Genomic DNA, 15656 nt, shown 5'->3' with positions numbered 1-15656 from the left:
TCAATGACCGCCAACACCCACCACTCCCACAACCGTGGCCACCGCCCACCACTGTCACTTAAGTTTCCTCATCACATCCTAATTCCTAACTTAATTCTTCATTGAAAAGAGAACAAAGAATCAAACAAAAATGTACATTACCCTAATATTCTTCTTGTGAAAATCACTAGATACACCAGTACATTTTACAACCAGATCAAACACATGAATACATAACCCCCCCACAAAGGTCTAAATAAAAACCAAATCAAAACAAACACTAAAATTTTGGTATAGCACGTATCCTTTTCTTTTATTGCCCAAACTGAAAAAAATCGCAATTTACACACCAAATGGGAGGATAAATGACACTTTTTGAGGATTTCATACACATTTCATTCCCATTTGCTCCTAATCACATGAGTGTGCTTGAAGTCAAAGGTTAACACAACACTGCCATCAATTCTTTTCAACACAAATCTCTCAACCAACACATAACAACGAAACTTACTCCACACCCCACCAATCCCTCCAAACTCCTCTGTTCTATTCACCCTCACTTGTATATTTTCCTCCCTCCCCCACCCTCCTCTCTCCTCCTCCCACTTCATTCTATCAACAATCAATGAACTCAGACCAATATTTACTTGTTCCTCACCACCAGAACCCCTAAACCAAACCACCCCATCAACCACCCTATTCTCATCCCACACTGCCTCGCTCCCATCCACAAAAGCCACTTCCCTCTGGACTTCAACTTCCACAGAAACAGATTTCCCTTTACTACTGAAATTGTTTTCACATGCGAAAATCTTTTCCCACCTTTGCTCAAGTGTCATCTCATAAAACAATGATTGCTTCATTTGATCCTTCAAATTTCCATCCTTTACAAACATGAAAGGACAATACCATTTCCCCACAACAACGGGAGAATCAAAATTCGGGAGCCGGGCACGAAGGGTAGTATTGATGCCTAGGGCTTCACCAAGTTCATAGGTTTTGGGGGTTTTGGTGAAAATTTCCCACCCTCTTCTTCTGAGGAAGTGGGGAGGGAACCCATCTGGTGCAACTGATTTTGCAGAAAATGTACCACCATTTCTGCAGCCTCTATTACAGGGGAATATCTCAAATTGCTGGTATATGTCATTGGGGTTAAGGGGTCTTGGGTAGACATCCTTAATGCAGTTGCAGAAACAACAAGGGGTCATGTCTTCCTCCCTTGAACATGCATATGCTTCCCTATGACAAAAAATACAGAAGTCAGGAAACTTAATACTACTAGTACATTCCATTGGTGCAAATGATTCGCAACATGATACATGGACCATTGTTGTATCATTTAATAAACAGTGTCTGCAAAATGAAAGCAATGGCAAAACCCATCTAAGGATTTGGGGTATAGTAGCCAATAAGGGGAACGGAAGCAGGAAACTCCATCTCGTAATGGAAGCTTGAAATGTGGTCCAAATGGATTGCAGGAAATGTGGAACACTAGGTGAAATGAGTTTAAGGAGGATAGTTAATTTACAACTTAATTTAGTACGCATCTAAGCATCTTCCATGCTAGATGCTTTCAGATGAACATAGCCACAAATGGATGTGTAGAAAAAAAAAATGCATGTTTGCAAATAGACAGTGATGCAGGACAAGATTTTAAGAGTTTTCATGTATGGAAGCTTTATGTTAGTAATAAATTGGATTAGAAAATTCGAAATTTTTTGCATTGAGCCAGGGAAATCATTGCTCTGGTACAGCTCGATGTATCGTTGCAGCAAAAGAACTGCCAGATATCGTCCTAATAGACGAATATGGTAGATATTGAAGTGGTTTTGTTTGATCTTGTACTAAACGAGAGAGAGAGAGAGAGAGAGAGAGAGAGAGAGAGAGAGAGAGAGAGAGAGAGAGAGAGAGAGTTGTCTAAAACAAGTTCATGGTAGAGGCTCCCTCAGAGAAGTTGGAGGCCTCCAAGTATAACTGGTGATATGACAATTAGTCAATTACATAAATTAAGGGACGCGATGAGAACTTTATACAAGATTTGATGCAAATTTGGTTATCCCCACCAGCGTAAACCATACAAAATCAAGCTTTGGATCAACTGAATTTATGAGAAATGTCTCTTAACAATTTTGAATATTTAGTTGTTAGACATTTTCTACTTATTTGACTGGGAAAAATTTTAAGCTTCAATTTTCTTGTTTTTGCTTTATAGGGTTGTTAAATTATAGACTCACAAAAGACCTCTGAATCATAATATTGAATCAATGGAACCTTTTTAAGGGCCAATATTTGGCAAATGATTTAATAACTTAAGTTATCCTCCGAACTATTATAATCTTTTTGAGTCATTTAAGTCAATAAATAATAAACATTTTACTGGACCTCTAATTTTGAATGAAAATTGGTACCAAGTCTGTGATTTGAATAGATGAGTACTTCTAGGTGCATATATAGATCCTGGGCAGAGCTTTTCTTGGCAATAACATCCTGATATATACACTTATCACCCAACTCGGCAATTCTATAAACTAGCATCCATCAATGGACAATGATCAAACAACTGCTGTGCAAGAAACTGAAAACAGAAAAGATACGATGACAAAATGAAGCTGGGAAAATCGTAAACATACCCTTTACGCGATCCGTGGGGCTTAATTGCATAATACCGGTTCGAAGAAAGGGGCTGATTGAGAACTGGAATGAAGGTTGCGTCATCATGAGAAACATGCCGGTTCTCGCCCCCGCCCGACGAGTACCGAACAGTTAAGTTCTTGTTCTGAGGGAAGGGGAGATCTATCAGATACCGGTTTTTGCACAATCCGAAACAAGTAGTCGTCTCTGATTCCTCGTCCTGTATCACTAAATAACCGGAGTTCGGGCCTTCTGGTGGCAGTGAAAGTGATTCAGGGGACCTCAGGTAGTGGGATAGAGGCCTCGTCACATACATTTTCTTGTTCTCTCTCCGACTATGAGAACTTCCCTTTGTTTTTGCTTGTTTTGTCCTAGTGAGATTTTTCGTTTTGAATTGACAAATCCCACGTGTCCATTTTATACATTCTACTTGTGATTCGTTTGACATGTCAATGTCTAGCCTAAGAGTACGTGTATAGATACCGAACAAATGCCGTGTTGAATATTTCAAAAAGTTTAGCAAATTGAACAAGTAACAAACTTTGTTTATTTTATGTGGGAACGGCTCGGGTGCACACATGGTGTGCGATATATATCCATATCATTTATCATTGAGAGGCGGGCGTAACATTTTACCAGAAAGGCATAGTGGTGTTGTATGCACTCTTAACCATTGAAAAACATAATATTTACTGTCACTTAGAGGCATAATGGTCCCGTCACGCTTTATTACCGTTTTATTATTTAACAATATTCACTGCAGAAACACCATGTGCTATTGAGGTCCAAGGATGGGATAAGGTGGATTACAGAACAAATTGCTGCTCTACTTGTTCGACAAAAAAATAAATCAAAACTCCATTCAATTTTGTAAAATCTCAGAAAAATTCGAAGACTCCCCGAGTGCAAAATAAAGCAATATTTAACTTGTTCAAAGAATGACCTCCCACAGTTCCACGAAAAAACGGTTTGCAAGACGTGGAAGAAACCTCGTGGTGGTAAACTGGTAATAGCTAGCCAGGAATATATATATGTGGTGTAATAGTCAAGGTCCAACTTATTATTACTCATTAGATTGTTCAAATCAATGTGCGGCGACACGTACCATTGTGCAATTGTCCTGATAATTTAAGTGCCGGCAATATATTTGTAGGTTCATTTAGAATACAAGTTTAATAATTGGGCTAGCTCAGTTGGCCATGACTTTTACATCTCACTAGGGAGGTTAGGAGTTCAATTCTCCCTACCTGCGTGTGGGTATTCTTCTCTCAGAGGGATTTTCTTTTCCTTCTTTGTTTCTACCCTATAATGGGTTTATTTATTGTATTTGTTGAATTGTTGGGCTTGGTTGTCTAGTGAACTCTCACAATTGATGTAGTATCCTGGGTTTGTACTCTGTACGTCATTGGATTTGGTTGTCTCGTGGACTCCCACAATTAATATAGTGTCCCGGGTTTGTACCAGTTTAATATAACTTGCCAATCTTTTTTTAGAATATACAAGATTTCTTGTCCAATAATTGTTGATTCATACTTGGAACGCGTGTTATGATTTGTTCAAACGCATGTCAATGGTACACGGCCGGTGCCTTTACATATTGGAAATCAGAAGCAGGGCTGCAATCGAGTGAGCTGCTTGAAAGCAGCTTGAGGCTCGGCTTGTTAACGGTTCAACTCGGTTTGATTCGTTTAGTAATTAAGCCGATCTTGAATTCAAATTTTAGCCTTGTATAGTAAACGAATCGAGTTCAACACTTTAAAGTTTGCCTCGTTTATATAGGATTGACTCGTTTATAGAAGCTCGTTTACCAAACAAGCCGAGCTCCAACGCTGTAAAGCTCCGCTCAAGTCGACTCGTTTACAATTAACATTAATCAGAAGTAACCTGCGGTTGGTTTACTGATAAGCATTAGACAATTGATTGATTTAAGAAGGCCTTTGTTTTGTAGTTCAATTCAACAGCCGCCTGCAATCAATTTGATAAGATCACATCCAAAAGTTAAAAGAAAAAGAGAGAATGGAGAGAAATTGATCACTTCGAGAGAATATATAGAAACCTCCAACTAGACCACTACGAGGTGATCGATCAAACCTCCAAAGCCTTTAGGCAATTGCGATTTTTATTCTTGCATAATGACCAATATGACATCTCCATTTTTGTACATGTAAAAAGGGAAATGCAATCAAATGACACAACTGATTGACATAATATCCTTGAAAGGAAATGCAATCAGATGACACAATTGATTGACTTAATTTCCTAGATTTCTTTTTTTTATTTTTTAAAATTGAGAAGTTTTATTGATGTAAACCTAAAAACACTTATAATACGGAATTCATTACAAGTATCTTTGACAAAGGTAAATTAATCGTCTAATTGATACAAAACAAGAAAAGTACAAAGCGGTTTATGTTTGCATGCACATTCTGTTGAATTTGAAAAGCATGTGATTATTAAAGTAGACTAAATAAAAAAATAAAATGATTAGTATACTTTAACTACATTAGACTTGGACATTTCAATGTACAAACGTAATATATTGGAAAACAAAAATTTTACATTATAATAAAAATATATATGTCTATTAAGCCAGTCCCCTGATGTCAAAATCCTAGCTCTACCACTGCTTTCCCCAAAGAAAAGAAGAAATTGAGTCTATTTTTTCTTTTTTTTATCCTTCATCCCATATTCATATTTATTAAATGCAAAAGTGAAAGAAAAAATGTATTAAAGTATAACCTAAAAAATGGAAAAGTGTAACGACCCGGATTTTTGACTCAAATTTTTTTTCTAAATATAATATTATTATAATTATTTTCCTTAATGCAATTCTTTTTTTTTTAAATACAATTATGCATACAATATATACATGCATTTTTTTTTTAAATTTTTCTACACATACATGCGTACATGCACACTCCTTCTCCTCCCTCACCTCAAACTCTTTCCGTCTCTCCGTCTCCTACTCAGTCTCTACTTCTTCCCTAACCTTAAAACCAAGCCAAATTCGTCCATTCCAAATCCTATGAATCCAACCCCATTAAATTCACTCTTATTCTCTTCCACCAAAATTCTCCTATAAATATCCCACCTCATTGACCCACGAAATTTACACCACAATATTCCCCACGCCCCACCAGTTCAAAAGAGAGAGAAAAAGCAGAGAAAATCAAGTTTCAATCCATGGAGTTTTAGAGAGAGAAAGAAAGAGAGAAAAAAGTGGGTTTCATAGCCACGAACAACCGAGACCCGAATTGATCATTCCAATCACTTCCCTCAACCCCAAGCATCCCCAAGCATTATTCAATTCGAGCTCAAGATCCCTCGATCGCCAAAACCGATGTTGTCTTCTTCCTCAAAATTCAAGATTCGTTTTTAAATCAATTCGATCCGATTAAAGGTACTATAATCCTATTCAACCTCTTCTCTAAGTATATTAAGTGTTTATATGCTTAACCCTATGTCCCGAACGAAAAAAAAATATAGTTTACTGCGCGTTTTCTGCCGTATTCACCAATTTGATATTATTTTTGGGCCCGACACTTTATTTGTAATTATTTGCAAAGAAGATAACCTTTCTGATATTCATTGTACAATCCATCTGATATTAATATTATGAAAAACTACTGATCTGATAAATAATATCATCTTAATATAAAACTTATTAATTATATCAGTTTAATTTATCTTGTAGATTGAGTTGGTTTTAAATGTTTCGAAACAATTTTGCGACCTTCCAATTTTTTTTTTGACGCCCGAACTATTTTTTCTAGACTTTTCACACCTCAAAGATCATAACTTGTTAATATTATATTTTTTTATTTAATTATCTATTTATTGAATTATTTATTAGTTATCTTTCAAAGTTTACAAACGAAAAATCTTTGCGACCTTCCAAACAACGTTTTAACACCCAAACAAATTTTTCCCAGACTCCTTACATCTCAAAGATGATATTCTGTTGAATTAATATTTTTTTAATTTAAATTACTATTTATTGTTATTATTATAGTGTTTCCAATTAAAATTACCTTACGACCATATAAACCTTATTACCAATGCCCGAGTAATTTTATTTAGACTCCCTACATTCTGTAGATGAAACTTTGTTAACCTCAATATATTTTAATTAGTAAATTATTTATTATCTATTTACTTCACTTTTGGCCACTTTATTTAACGTCTTTATTTAAAATAATCCCGCGACCCTTCAAACCCAACTTTCGACACTCAACTGGTTGCGTAGGATCTTTAGGACTTTTATTTAGGTCATGATAAATATTTAAATATTTTTATCTAATTAATGTATTTAATTAGTTTTTAATTAATCTATTATCTTAGAATTAATTAATAAGAGCCCAGAAAATTTTCCTTTAAAACTTTTACTTGATTATTGACATTGTGACCATACAAGATTAAGGGCAACGGCCCATCCATAAAAAGTTGCGTGATTTCATTATCTAGTAATTGTTTTAATTATTATTGATTAATCGCATATTGTGCCGATACTCGATTTGGATGCTAGATTGAACCCTAGAGATATAGGGTGGTATCGCGAAATAGAATTCATCTAGACGATGCTAGATAATGGATAAATTGGAAAGTTTTTATTTTTTATTTTAGATTGCCTGCAGGCGGGATTTTGAGATGTGATGAGTTGGATGTGATGGTTTGAAACTGGCAAATTAAGCCCAGTGTTGATTGATGAATTGAAACTGGCGGGAGTCCAGTGATGATATAAAACCTGGCAAAGTAAGCCCAGTGATGTTTTGATAAAACCTGGCAGGTGATCCAGCGATATTTTGCGACAGTAAAACCTGACGGTTGGTCATTGATGTTTGTGATGATAAAACCTGGCGGTGGTCCAGCGTTGTTTGTGATGATAAAACCTGGCAGTGATCTAGTGATATTTTCTGATGATAAAACCTGGCGGGTGTCCAGTAATGAATTGAAACTGGCAAAGTAAGCCCAGTGATGTTTTGATAAAACGTGGCAGGTGGTCTAGCAATATTTTGCGACAGTAAAACCTGACGGTTGGTCAGTGATGTTTGTGATGATAAAACCTGGCGGTGGTCCAGTGATATTTTCTGATGATAAAACCTGGCGGTGGTCCAGCGTTGTTTGTGATGATAAAACCTGGCGATGGTCCAGTGATATTTTCTGATGATAAAACCTGGCGGTGGTCCAGCGATGTTTTGATAAAACCTGGCAGTGATCTAGTGATATTTTCTGATGACAAAACCTGGCGGGTGTCCAGTGATGAATTGAAACTGGCAAAGTAAGCCCAGTGATGAATGTGATGAATGATGATTGGCAAAGTAAGCCCAATGATGAATGATGAATTGAAACTGGCAAAGTAAGCCCAGTGATGAATGTGATGATTGTGAAGTGGTGTATACAATAAGCAAACCCTAGTTGTGATTCAGGCATGATAAGTTTTCCCCTTGTTGTAGTGATTGGGGTGCACACGCTCGGTATAACTGCGACAGCAAAGGGAAGTGATCTCATGAGACCGAGCATGGCTAGCGGTTAGTGAGGAAAGATCCCGCGGATGAGATCTTAGATTACACGACAAGTTAATGGATAGTAATAAACTGGTTTATGTGAAACAAACTTTGTCTTGCTTTTTTGCACTATTATTATCCTGCTGCTTGATATCTGTAATGTAAGAGGGGTGGTTGGGTTGGATTATTCTATTGGGTGATTTATCACTCACGGATACGTCTGTATCCTGGCAAATTGTTTGCTTCGGCGATCAATTTGCTAGAGGGCGCAGAATTCACTGGAGATGATTCAAAGATGTTGCAGTTCAACACGGAAAGAATATCAGGAACGAAGATCGAGTATGTTTCGAATTTGTATCAAGCCTAGAGTCAGCTCTGAAATTAATGTATTTTGAATCAACAAATTTATCTTGTGACTGTAATAGTTAAACTTTATTTAAAAAAATTATATTTATTTAGCAAATTTTCTGAAAATTTTATTTTATTTTGCTTCCGAAAAGTCGGGGCGTTACAAAAAGTAACCTAAAAAATTCATGTATCTCTTAAAAGGTTATATTCTTGAAAACTTGACAAATTTTGGGAGGTAACTAGAAATTAAAAGATAGTTTTTCGAAGTTGCCATATAGATGAGGGAGTAGATGTAGAACTCCAGAGAGAGAGAGAGAGAGAGAGAGAGAGAGAGCTGGGCAAGCTGGTGGAGATTGGAGAGACTGATTGATGTAGATTGGGTCGCATCCACGTTCCTTGAGCGACTGGACCGAGCACAGCCCAAACCAAACTGGAGGCGGGGTGACAATGGCAGAATGACCCGTGGGCCATAGGGTTGAAGCAAAACGGCCCACTGATCAATACTCATATTCCTTCGGAAGATGGCCAATGATGCTTTTCGGCCGTTCGATGCTGTCTAGCCTTCCGAAAGGCCTAATTTGCCGTTTATAGTAATATTTAGATTGCTAATAACTTTTGATAGGAAATTCTGTTTTAGTTGTCTCTTATTTTAGCAAACTTAGATTTCTTCCTAGTATTTGATTTTCCAGTCAACGTAGGATTTTTCGTTTTTGGTAAATTTCGTATTATGATTAGGGACTAATTCTCAGCCTTAATTGTTTCCAAAGTTGTTAGGGTTTCTATCGCCCTATTTCTATTCATTGTAGGCCTTAGGGCACGGCAACTTTTGATATTGAATTAATAAAAATCGAGATTTATCTCAAATTCATTTGTTCAAAAAAGGAGTGCCTCTGGCTCAAACATTGTTCGTGTATTTTTTTGCAAACAGTTTCGGAAAAAGAGGTTGCGCTGCATCACTGATGCTACGTAACTTCTACTTATCATTTACTGGGAATTTAATATTTGCATCGATATGGTGGTAGTTTTTATTATCTTTTTGTACGTATTTCTTGTTCTGAATTAGGGTTTGTGATAGTTTGATTAAGGAAGATGGGCATGCCAATTGGGATGCCTCTTGGCAAAATGGGAATTTAGGGTACACTACTAATACTCCCTTTTGGCCTTTTTCCCTCCACTTTCCATGGAGTCGAGATCTCCATATCTTTCATGTGACTCTTATGAGATAAAACATGAGCCACTCAATGGTTTTATTGGACTATCCAAACCGTTTATTGTACATGCCTCGATGTGGTTATCATTCATGTTAAGGACGGATCTAGAAATTTGTATTAGTGGGGTACCCGAATTAGTAAACTTAACTCGTACATTCTAATTCCTTGATTAATACAATTTTTTCCAGTAACATAACAAATTGGGGAGTATGTATCTAACTACATCTTAAAATTATGGGTAAAGTCCACTTTCACCCCCTGTGGTTATCGCCATGTGCGAATACTCCCCTCGTGGTTTAAAAGTGAGCACATAACCTACTTGTGGTTTCAAAAAGGGGGTATTTCGTTTACGCCGTTAACGGAAAAAATGAAATGTCAAAAAAGCCCTTGTATATATAGCTATACACACTAGGGTTCCACCGTACATAAAATTTGAACGACGAGTAAGAGAGAGAGAGAGAGAGAGAGAGAGAGAGAGAGAGAGAGAGAGAGAGAGAAAAGAGAAGCGACTTAGGGTTTCCCCTCCTCCATCTGTCGATCGACGAAGAAGGCGACGAGGTTGAGATTTATGCTTCACTGCGCTAGAAAGGTAAACGCTAGGGTTTCCTCCATCTCGATCTTCGAGTATTCATGTTTTGTATGGAAAATCCCTTTTACGTAAAGTATTCCTTTTTGAATATGCGATACCTTTCAAACCCGTTGTTTTCGAGTCCGGCTCCTCTCCAATCCTCCTAAAATTGGAAGATCCTCAAGTTCTGATCCAACGACTGAGAATTTAACACTAAACCAATCCATCTAAAGGCCATACAGATGAGCACGCCCAATTATTTAATCACCACCCCCTCTCTCTCTTTCCCCACCCCCGTTCATGGCCATTAACAATAATTTTAAACCAACCCATCTAATGCTAATTTTATTCACCAGCCATTCACGGCCATCCTCAAGTCCTTCTACGTTGATAATCAAATATCTCATACCCAGTGATTAAGGTTAGGCTAGGCTACGGCTTGGAAGCGGCAGCGAGTATTGACGATGGATTCATCAGAGGAGAGGAAAGGGGTCGGAAGGGGCAGACCGCGGTGGTGATGGCTAGTGACGTGTGGAGGGAAGAGGCGTGCTTGGAAGCAGCATCGGGTATTGGCAATGGATTCGTCGGAGGAGCGTCAGAAGGGGCGGACGGTGGTGGTGATGGCTAGTGGACGGAAGAGGCGTCGATAGAAAGAAAGAAGACAAAGGGAAATTATTAGGTGTTTTTGATAAATAACAAAGATTCTGTGGCCATTAATGATCTGAACCGTTAAAATTTATAGTTGCCATGTGTCACATTATTAATAGAACTTGAGGATCCTCCAATTTTAAGAGGATTGGAGAGGAGCCGGACTCGTTGTTTTCACTTTTGAATTTGTTAAATTTGTGCTTTTCGAACATGGATACTTTATGGCATTTTTAAAATGTTTGTTGTTAGGGTTTTTATTTGTTTATTTGTTCCGTATTTGAAAAATATGTACTTCTAGAACATGGAGTCTTTATGGCATTTGAAAATGTTGTTAGTTTTTTTTTTTTTTTTTGTTTATTTGTTCCACACTTTTTGTCTTTCCCACATCTGAGTACATAATGACCTTGTTTTTTTCTACTTCTTTGTCTTCATTATTCAGAGAATGGCAGACACAGAAATTAATTTGCAAATACACCATGGGGGCCACTTTGAATGGGAGCATGTATCCTACAAGTGTGGGCAGGTTAGTTTTATTCCCATTGACCCTGATATGCTGTCATATTTTGAGTTAAAGGACATTTATAATGAGTTGGTAGGTGTGCAAGACAAGTCAAATGTTGACTTGTATTATAGGTTGCTTGGGTTCACTTTGGCTGAAGGCCTGACTAAACTTAATAATGATAAGGATGTAACAAAAATGAAAGAGACCTATGAGGGTTTGATTGTAATCATTATTCATGGACAAAAAATAACAGAACCATTGTCTGCACTTGAGATAACTGAACCTGACATAAACTTGTCTGATATAGAGATAATCTTTGAAAATGGTGAGTGTGAAAATGGGGAGGTAGTGCAACTTGGGGATGAGGGGTTGGAAAATGGGGATGAGGAAGTGCAAAATGACAAAGATTCTGAAGATTTTGACTATGTAATGGAGTGTGAACCTACTTCAGACAGTGATTCTGATTCTGAAAGTGATGATGCCAGTTGGTTGTATGAAGGCTTAGAGGGCCCAGATGTAGATATATTTAACATTAACTCACATAACAGAGTTAATGAACAACCTAGGTCCAATGTAGAACAAGTAGATGAGGAGGTAAACTGGTACTCTGAACCTGAAAATGATGATTAATTGAAAAGTCTAAAAGGATCTAATGATGAGGAATCAAATGAACAAGTGGAGTTCAATGAGAAAATACATATAAAGAACCCTGAACTAATTTGTGGCATGAAATTTCCTAATGCACAAACATTTAGGAAATATTTGAAGGAATGGAATGTGGTACATGGTTATGACATTGAGTCTGACAAGAATGAGTCAAGTAGGATAACTGCCAAGTGTAGACTGGGTTGTACATGGAGGATTCATGCCTCTAAGGTTAGGAAAGAAGCTACCTTTGCAATCAAAACTATTAAGGGTACACATGAGTGTGGAAGGCAGTACATTAACAAACAAGCAGACTCTAGATATTTGGAAAAGAAAATTGTGGATGAGGTTAAGGACAACCCAGGAATTGATATTCCTTCTCTGCAAAAGAAGATTATGAGGAATGTAATGATTGATGCTAGCAGATTTCAAGTATACAGAGCCAAGAGGAATGCTTGGAATCTGATTGCAGGGGATATGCAAGAACAATACTTGAGGATATGGGACTATGTAGAGACTATTAGAAAGCAAAATCCAGGCAGTCACATCATCATCAAAACAGATCCAGATTGTACTGAGCCCACATTTCAAAGGATGTATTATAGGCTTTCTTCAATGAAAGATGGATTTTTAGTTGGTTATAGGCCTATCATAGGTCTAGATGGCTGTCATTTGAAAGGGATTTATGGAGGGCAATTGCTAACTGCCGTTGGGAGGGATGGGAATGAGAACTTGTTCCCAATTACTATGGCCTTAGTTGATATTGAGAGTAAGGATTCCTGGAACAGTTCATGAGGATATTGGTAGAGGATATTGGAGATAGTCCTTGGACATTCATATCAGATAGGCAGAAGGGGTTGGTTGAGACATTTGAGGAACTCTTGCCTACAGCTGATCACAGATATTGCCTCAGACATATGTACAGCAACTTCAAGTTGCAGTTTCCTGGGACTCTGATGAAGGAATTATTTTGGAGGGTTGCTTCTACATACAATGTGAATGCCTTCCATTACTGGATGAAGAAGATAGAAGAGGCAGACCCTAAACTCACACCCAACCAGAAGACAGCTGTAGATTGGTTAAGGAAAACAGATGCCAGGTTGTGGGCTAGATCTCATTTCTCTACAAACTCTAAATGTGATGTGCTGGTGAACAATTTTACTGAATCATTCAACTCCTACATCCTCCAAGCTAGAGATTTACCTATCATATCTATGTTTGAGTGGATTAGGAAGAAGTTGATGGAAAGGATTATGTTCAAACATTATGGATAAGTTGGAAAGTATCAAAGTTGATAGTAGGGTTTGTGTGGCTAGGTGGTGTGGTGAGAAAGAGTTTGAGGTGGATCATTTTGATAGGTGTTACATAGTTCATCTAGGCAACAAAAGTTGTAGCTGCAGAAAGTGGGACATGACCGGTATTCCTTGTTGCCTGGTGTTACAGCTATCCAGAAGGACCGTAGTAAGATTGAAGACTATGTGCACCCATATTATACTAGAGATGGGTGCTTGGCAGCATATTCATGCATGATTCATCCAGTGCCTGATATTTATGAGTATGTGCAAACTGGTTTACAACGACTTAATCCACCCCTTGCAAAGAAATTGGGGGGTAGACCTAAAAAACCAAGGAGGAGGCAAGCAGATGAGCCCAAGAAGAAAGGAGATGAGTAGATTGCATCTAGGAAAAACTTGAATGTGACATGTGGTACGTGCTTGCAAGTTGGACACAACAAAAGGACATGCAAAAACAGGCTCCACCCCAAATCCAAGATGATGAAGGTCACTTTATGCTTTACTTTTTTGCCTTTATTTCCTGCAGTGACTTGTGCCTTCTGAATTTGTCTGGCAGAGGTCAGGACATGCTAGTGTTGGAGCATCTTCTTCCCAACCAACCCCTAAGCTGCACCTACAGCATCTTCTGGTCAAAGACCATGGACTCGGGTGAGGGCTATTTATTCACTCACATGCACCTTGTCATTTAGTTGCATATGTACAATGAATGCACCATAACAACCATCTGTAATTGCAGCCACCTAAGCTACCCACATATGGAGGAAAGGGAAAGGGTGTTGCTGCATCTGCTAGTGGCAGTGGACAAGGAAGGGGTGTTAGAGTGGCTACAAGTGGGAAGGGACAACGAAGAGGTGTTGGAGAGGCTGGAAGTGGGAAGGGACAAGGAAGAGGTGTTGGCATGGCTGCTAGAATGGCAACCTCTGTAAGTGGGAGGGGACAAGGGAAAGGTGTTGGAGTGGCTGAAAGTGGAAGGGGACAAGGAAGAGGTGTTGGCATGGCTGCTGGAATTAGGGGTGGGTAATAGGTAATTTCGTGTCATTTTCGTGTTATATATCAAAATCTTATTTATAAAATCCCACAACATTTTTCAACTTATCAAATCTTTCGTGTCATGTAAAGGTCGTGTCATTTTCGAATTGTGTTGTCATGTCAAAAAGTCCTACTTTTCGCTAAATTTTTATTTTTTTTAGTTGATAGTTCATCAAACTAATGTCCAATGTATAGAATTACCCATAAAAATATTTATTTTTAGCTCAATTATATGAATTTATGTTGTTTTTCGTGTCAGGCATGCCCACCCCTAGCTGGAATGCTAGCATCTGTAAGTGGGAGGGGATAAGGAAGAGGTGTTGGAGTGGCTACAAGTGGGAGGGGAAGAGGAAGAGGTGTTGTGGCTTCACTGAGTCAGGTGCTTGAGAATATCAAAGCAAGGAAGAGGGGCCAAGTTGAATGATGTGTTACTGTGTTGACAAAGACTTAGGACTCTATGTATTTAACAAGACTTAAAACTTCGACTTTATGTATTTAACTATTGGTACTTGAGCACAACTTTAGGTGAATGGTTGGCCAACCACTTTTTGTGTTGCCAAAGTCAGTATTTTGTTGTGGCAACTTGGAGTATTATCTGCAGTCTCTTGGGATATGTATTTGACTATTTTGGGGTCTATATTTGACTGTTTTGGGATATGGAAAATGTATTGACTGTTTTGTGGTTTGTGTTTGTTTTGGAAAATAGAATGTTACATGGATGGCATGCTGTTGATAGAGACTGTTACATGAATATTTGCTACTCATATTTCATTTAGGCACCAAAACGCATTGAAATTCATTTCTTCAAACTACAAAAGGGTGCAAACTCATTACAGACCAAACATATCACCAAACTCCTACCCAAACACAACCAAACTCCTACCACTACAAATGGTGCTAATACAAAGGGAAAAAAAAGCACCAAACTGATGCCAACCGTTCACTTGACCATAAGCACCAAAATGGTGCAAAACAAAGCAAACACTGTCACCCAAAAGCTCCACTTCATCATCAGCATCATGCCATTCATGTTAGCTTCAAGCTTCATCAATCGAAGCATGACCTGATCTTCATCAAACCCAGAATGCACAACCCTAGGACTCTCCTCAACAAACCCAGAAGCTACAGACATAGGCCTCTCTTCAACAAACCTAGAAGCCACAACCCTAGGACTCTCTTCAACGGTTTGCTCTCTTCCCAAACATTTGATCCAAATTGGTTTACACCAAGCCCAGAACTCGCAGCCATGGGGCCATTTCTCACATACCCAGTAAAGTTTGCCTTTTGATGCCTTTT

General features: G+C 38.1%; 1 protein-coding gene and 1 long non-coding RNA gene across 3 annotated transcripts; one reads left to right on the top strand and one right to left on the bottom strand.

Annotated features, from left to right (window-relative positions):
- Positions 1 to 120: 120 nt before the first annotated feature.
- On the bottom strand, positions 121 to 3021 carry LOC131311977 (uncharacterized). Its single transcript, XM_058339650.1, has 2 exons — positions 2610 to 3021; positions 121 to 1218 (listed from the first exon to the last, which is right to left on the bottom strand). Exons 1-2 carry the CDS (start codon positions 2924 to 2926, stop codon positions 375 to 377), a joined length of 1161 nt encoding a protein of 386 aa, XP_058195633.1. The 5' UTR covers positions 2927 to 3021; the 3' UTR covers positions 121 to 374.
- Positions 3022 to 11120: 8099 nt separating this feature from the next.
- Positions 11121 to 14339, top strand: LOC131311982 (uncharacterized). 2 transcript variants are annotated; one of them, XR_009195674.1, is made up of 3 exons: positions 11121 to 11412; positions 13888 to 14221; positions 14279 to 14339. It is a non-coding gene; the product is annotated as an uncharacterized LOC131311982 (long non-coding RNA). The 2 variants fall into 2 exon arrangements; XR_009195675.1 differs by lacking the exon at positions 11121 to 11412 and adding an exon at positions 13306 to 13817.
- Positions 14340 to 15656: the final 1317 nt, after the last annotated feature.

This window comes from Rhododendron vialii, chromosome 12a (assembly GCF_030253575.1).
Source record: "Rhododendron vialii isolate Sample 1 chromosome 12a, ASM3025357v1".
Taxonomy (NCBI): Eukaryota; Viridiplantae; Streptophyta; class Magnoliopsida; order Ericales; family Ericaceae; genus Rhododendron; species Rhododendron vialii.
This window is presented reverse-complemented; position numbering and strand designations above follow the sequence as displayed.

What these genes read in the sequence shown, in the direction of transcription:
- LOC131311977 (XM_058339650.1), bottom strand. Translation starts at nt 2,926, where the DNA reads ATGTATGTGACGAGGCCTCTATCCCACTACCTGAGGTCCCCTGAATCA. An exon ending in CCCCACGGATCGCGTAAAGG is followed by an intron (nt 1,219 to 2,609) that starts GTATGTTTACGA and finishes TTTTTGTCATAG; the next exon opens with GGAAGCATATGCATGTTCAA.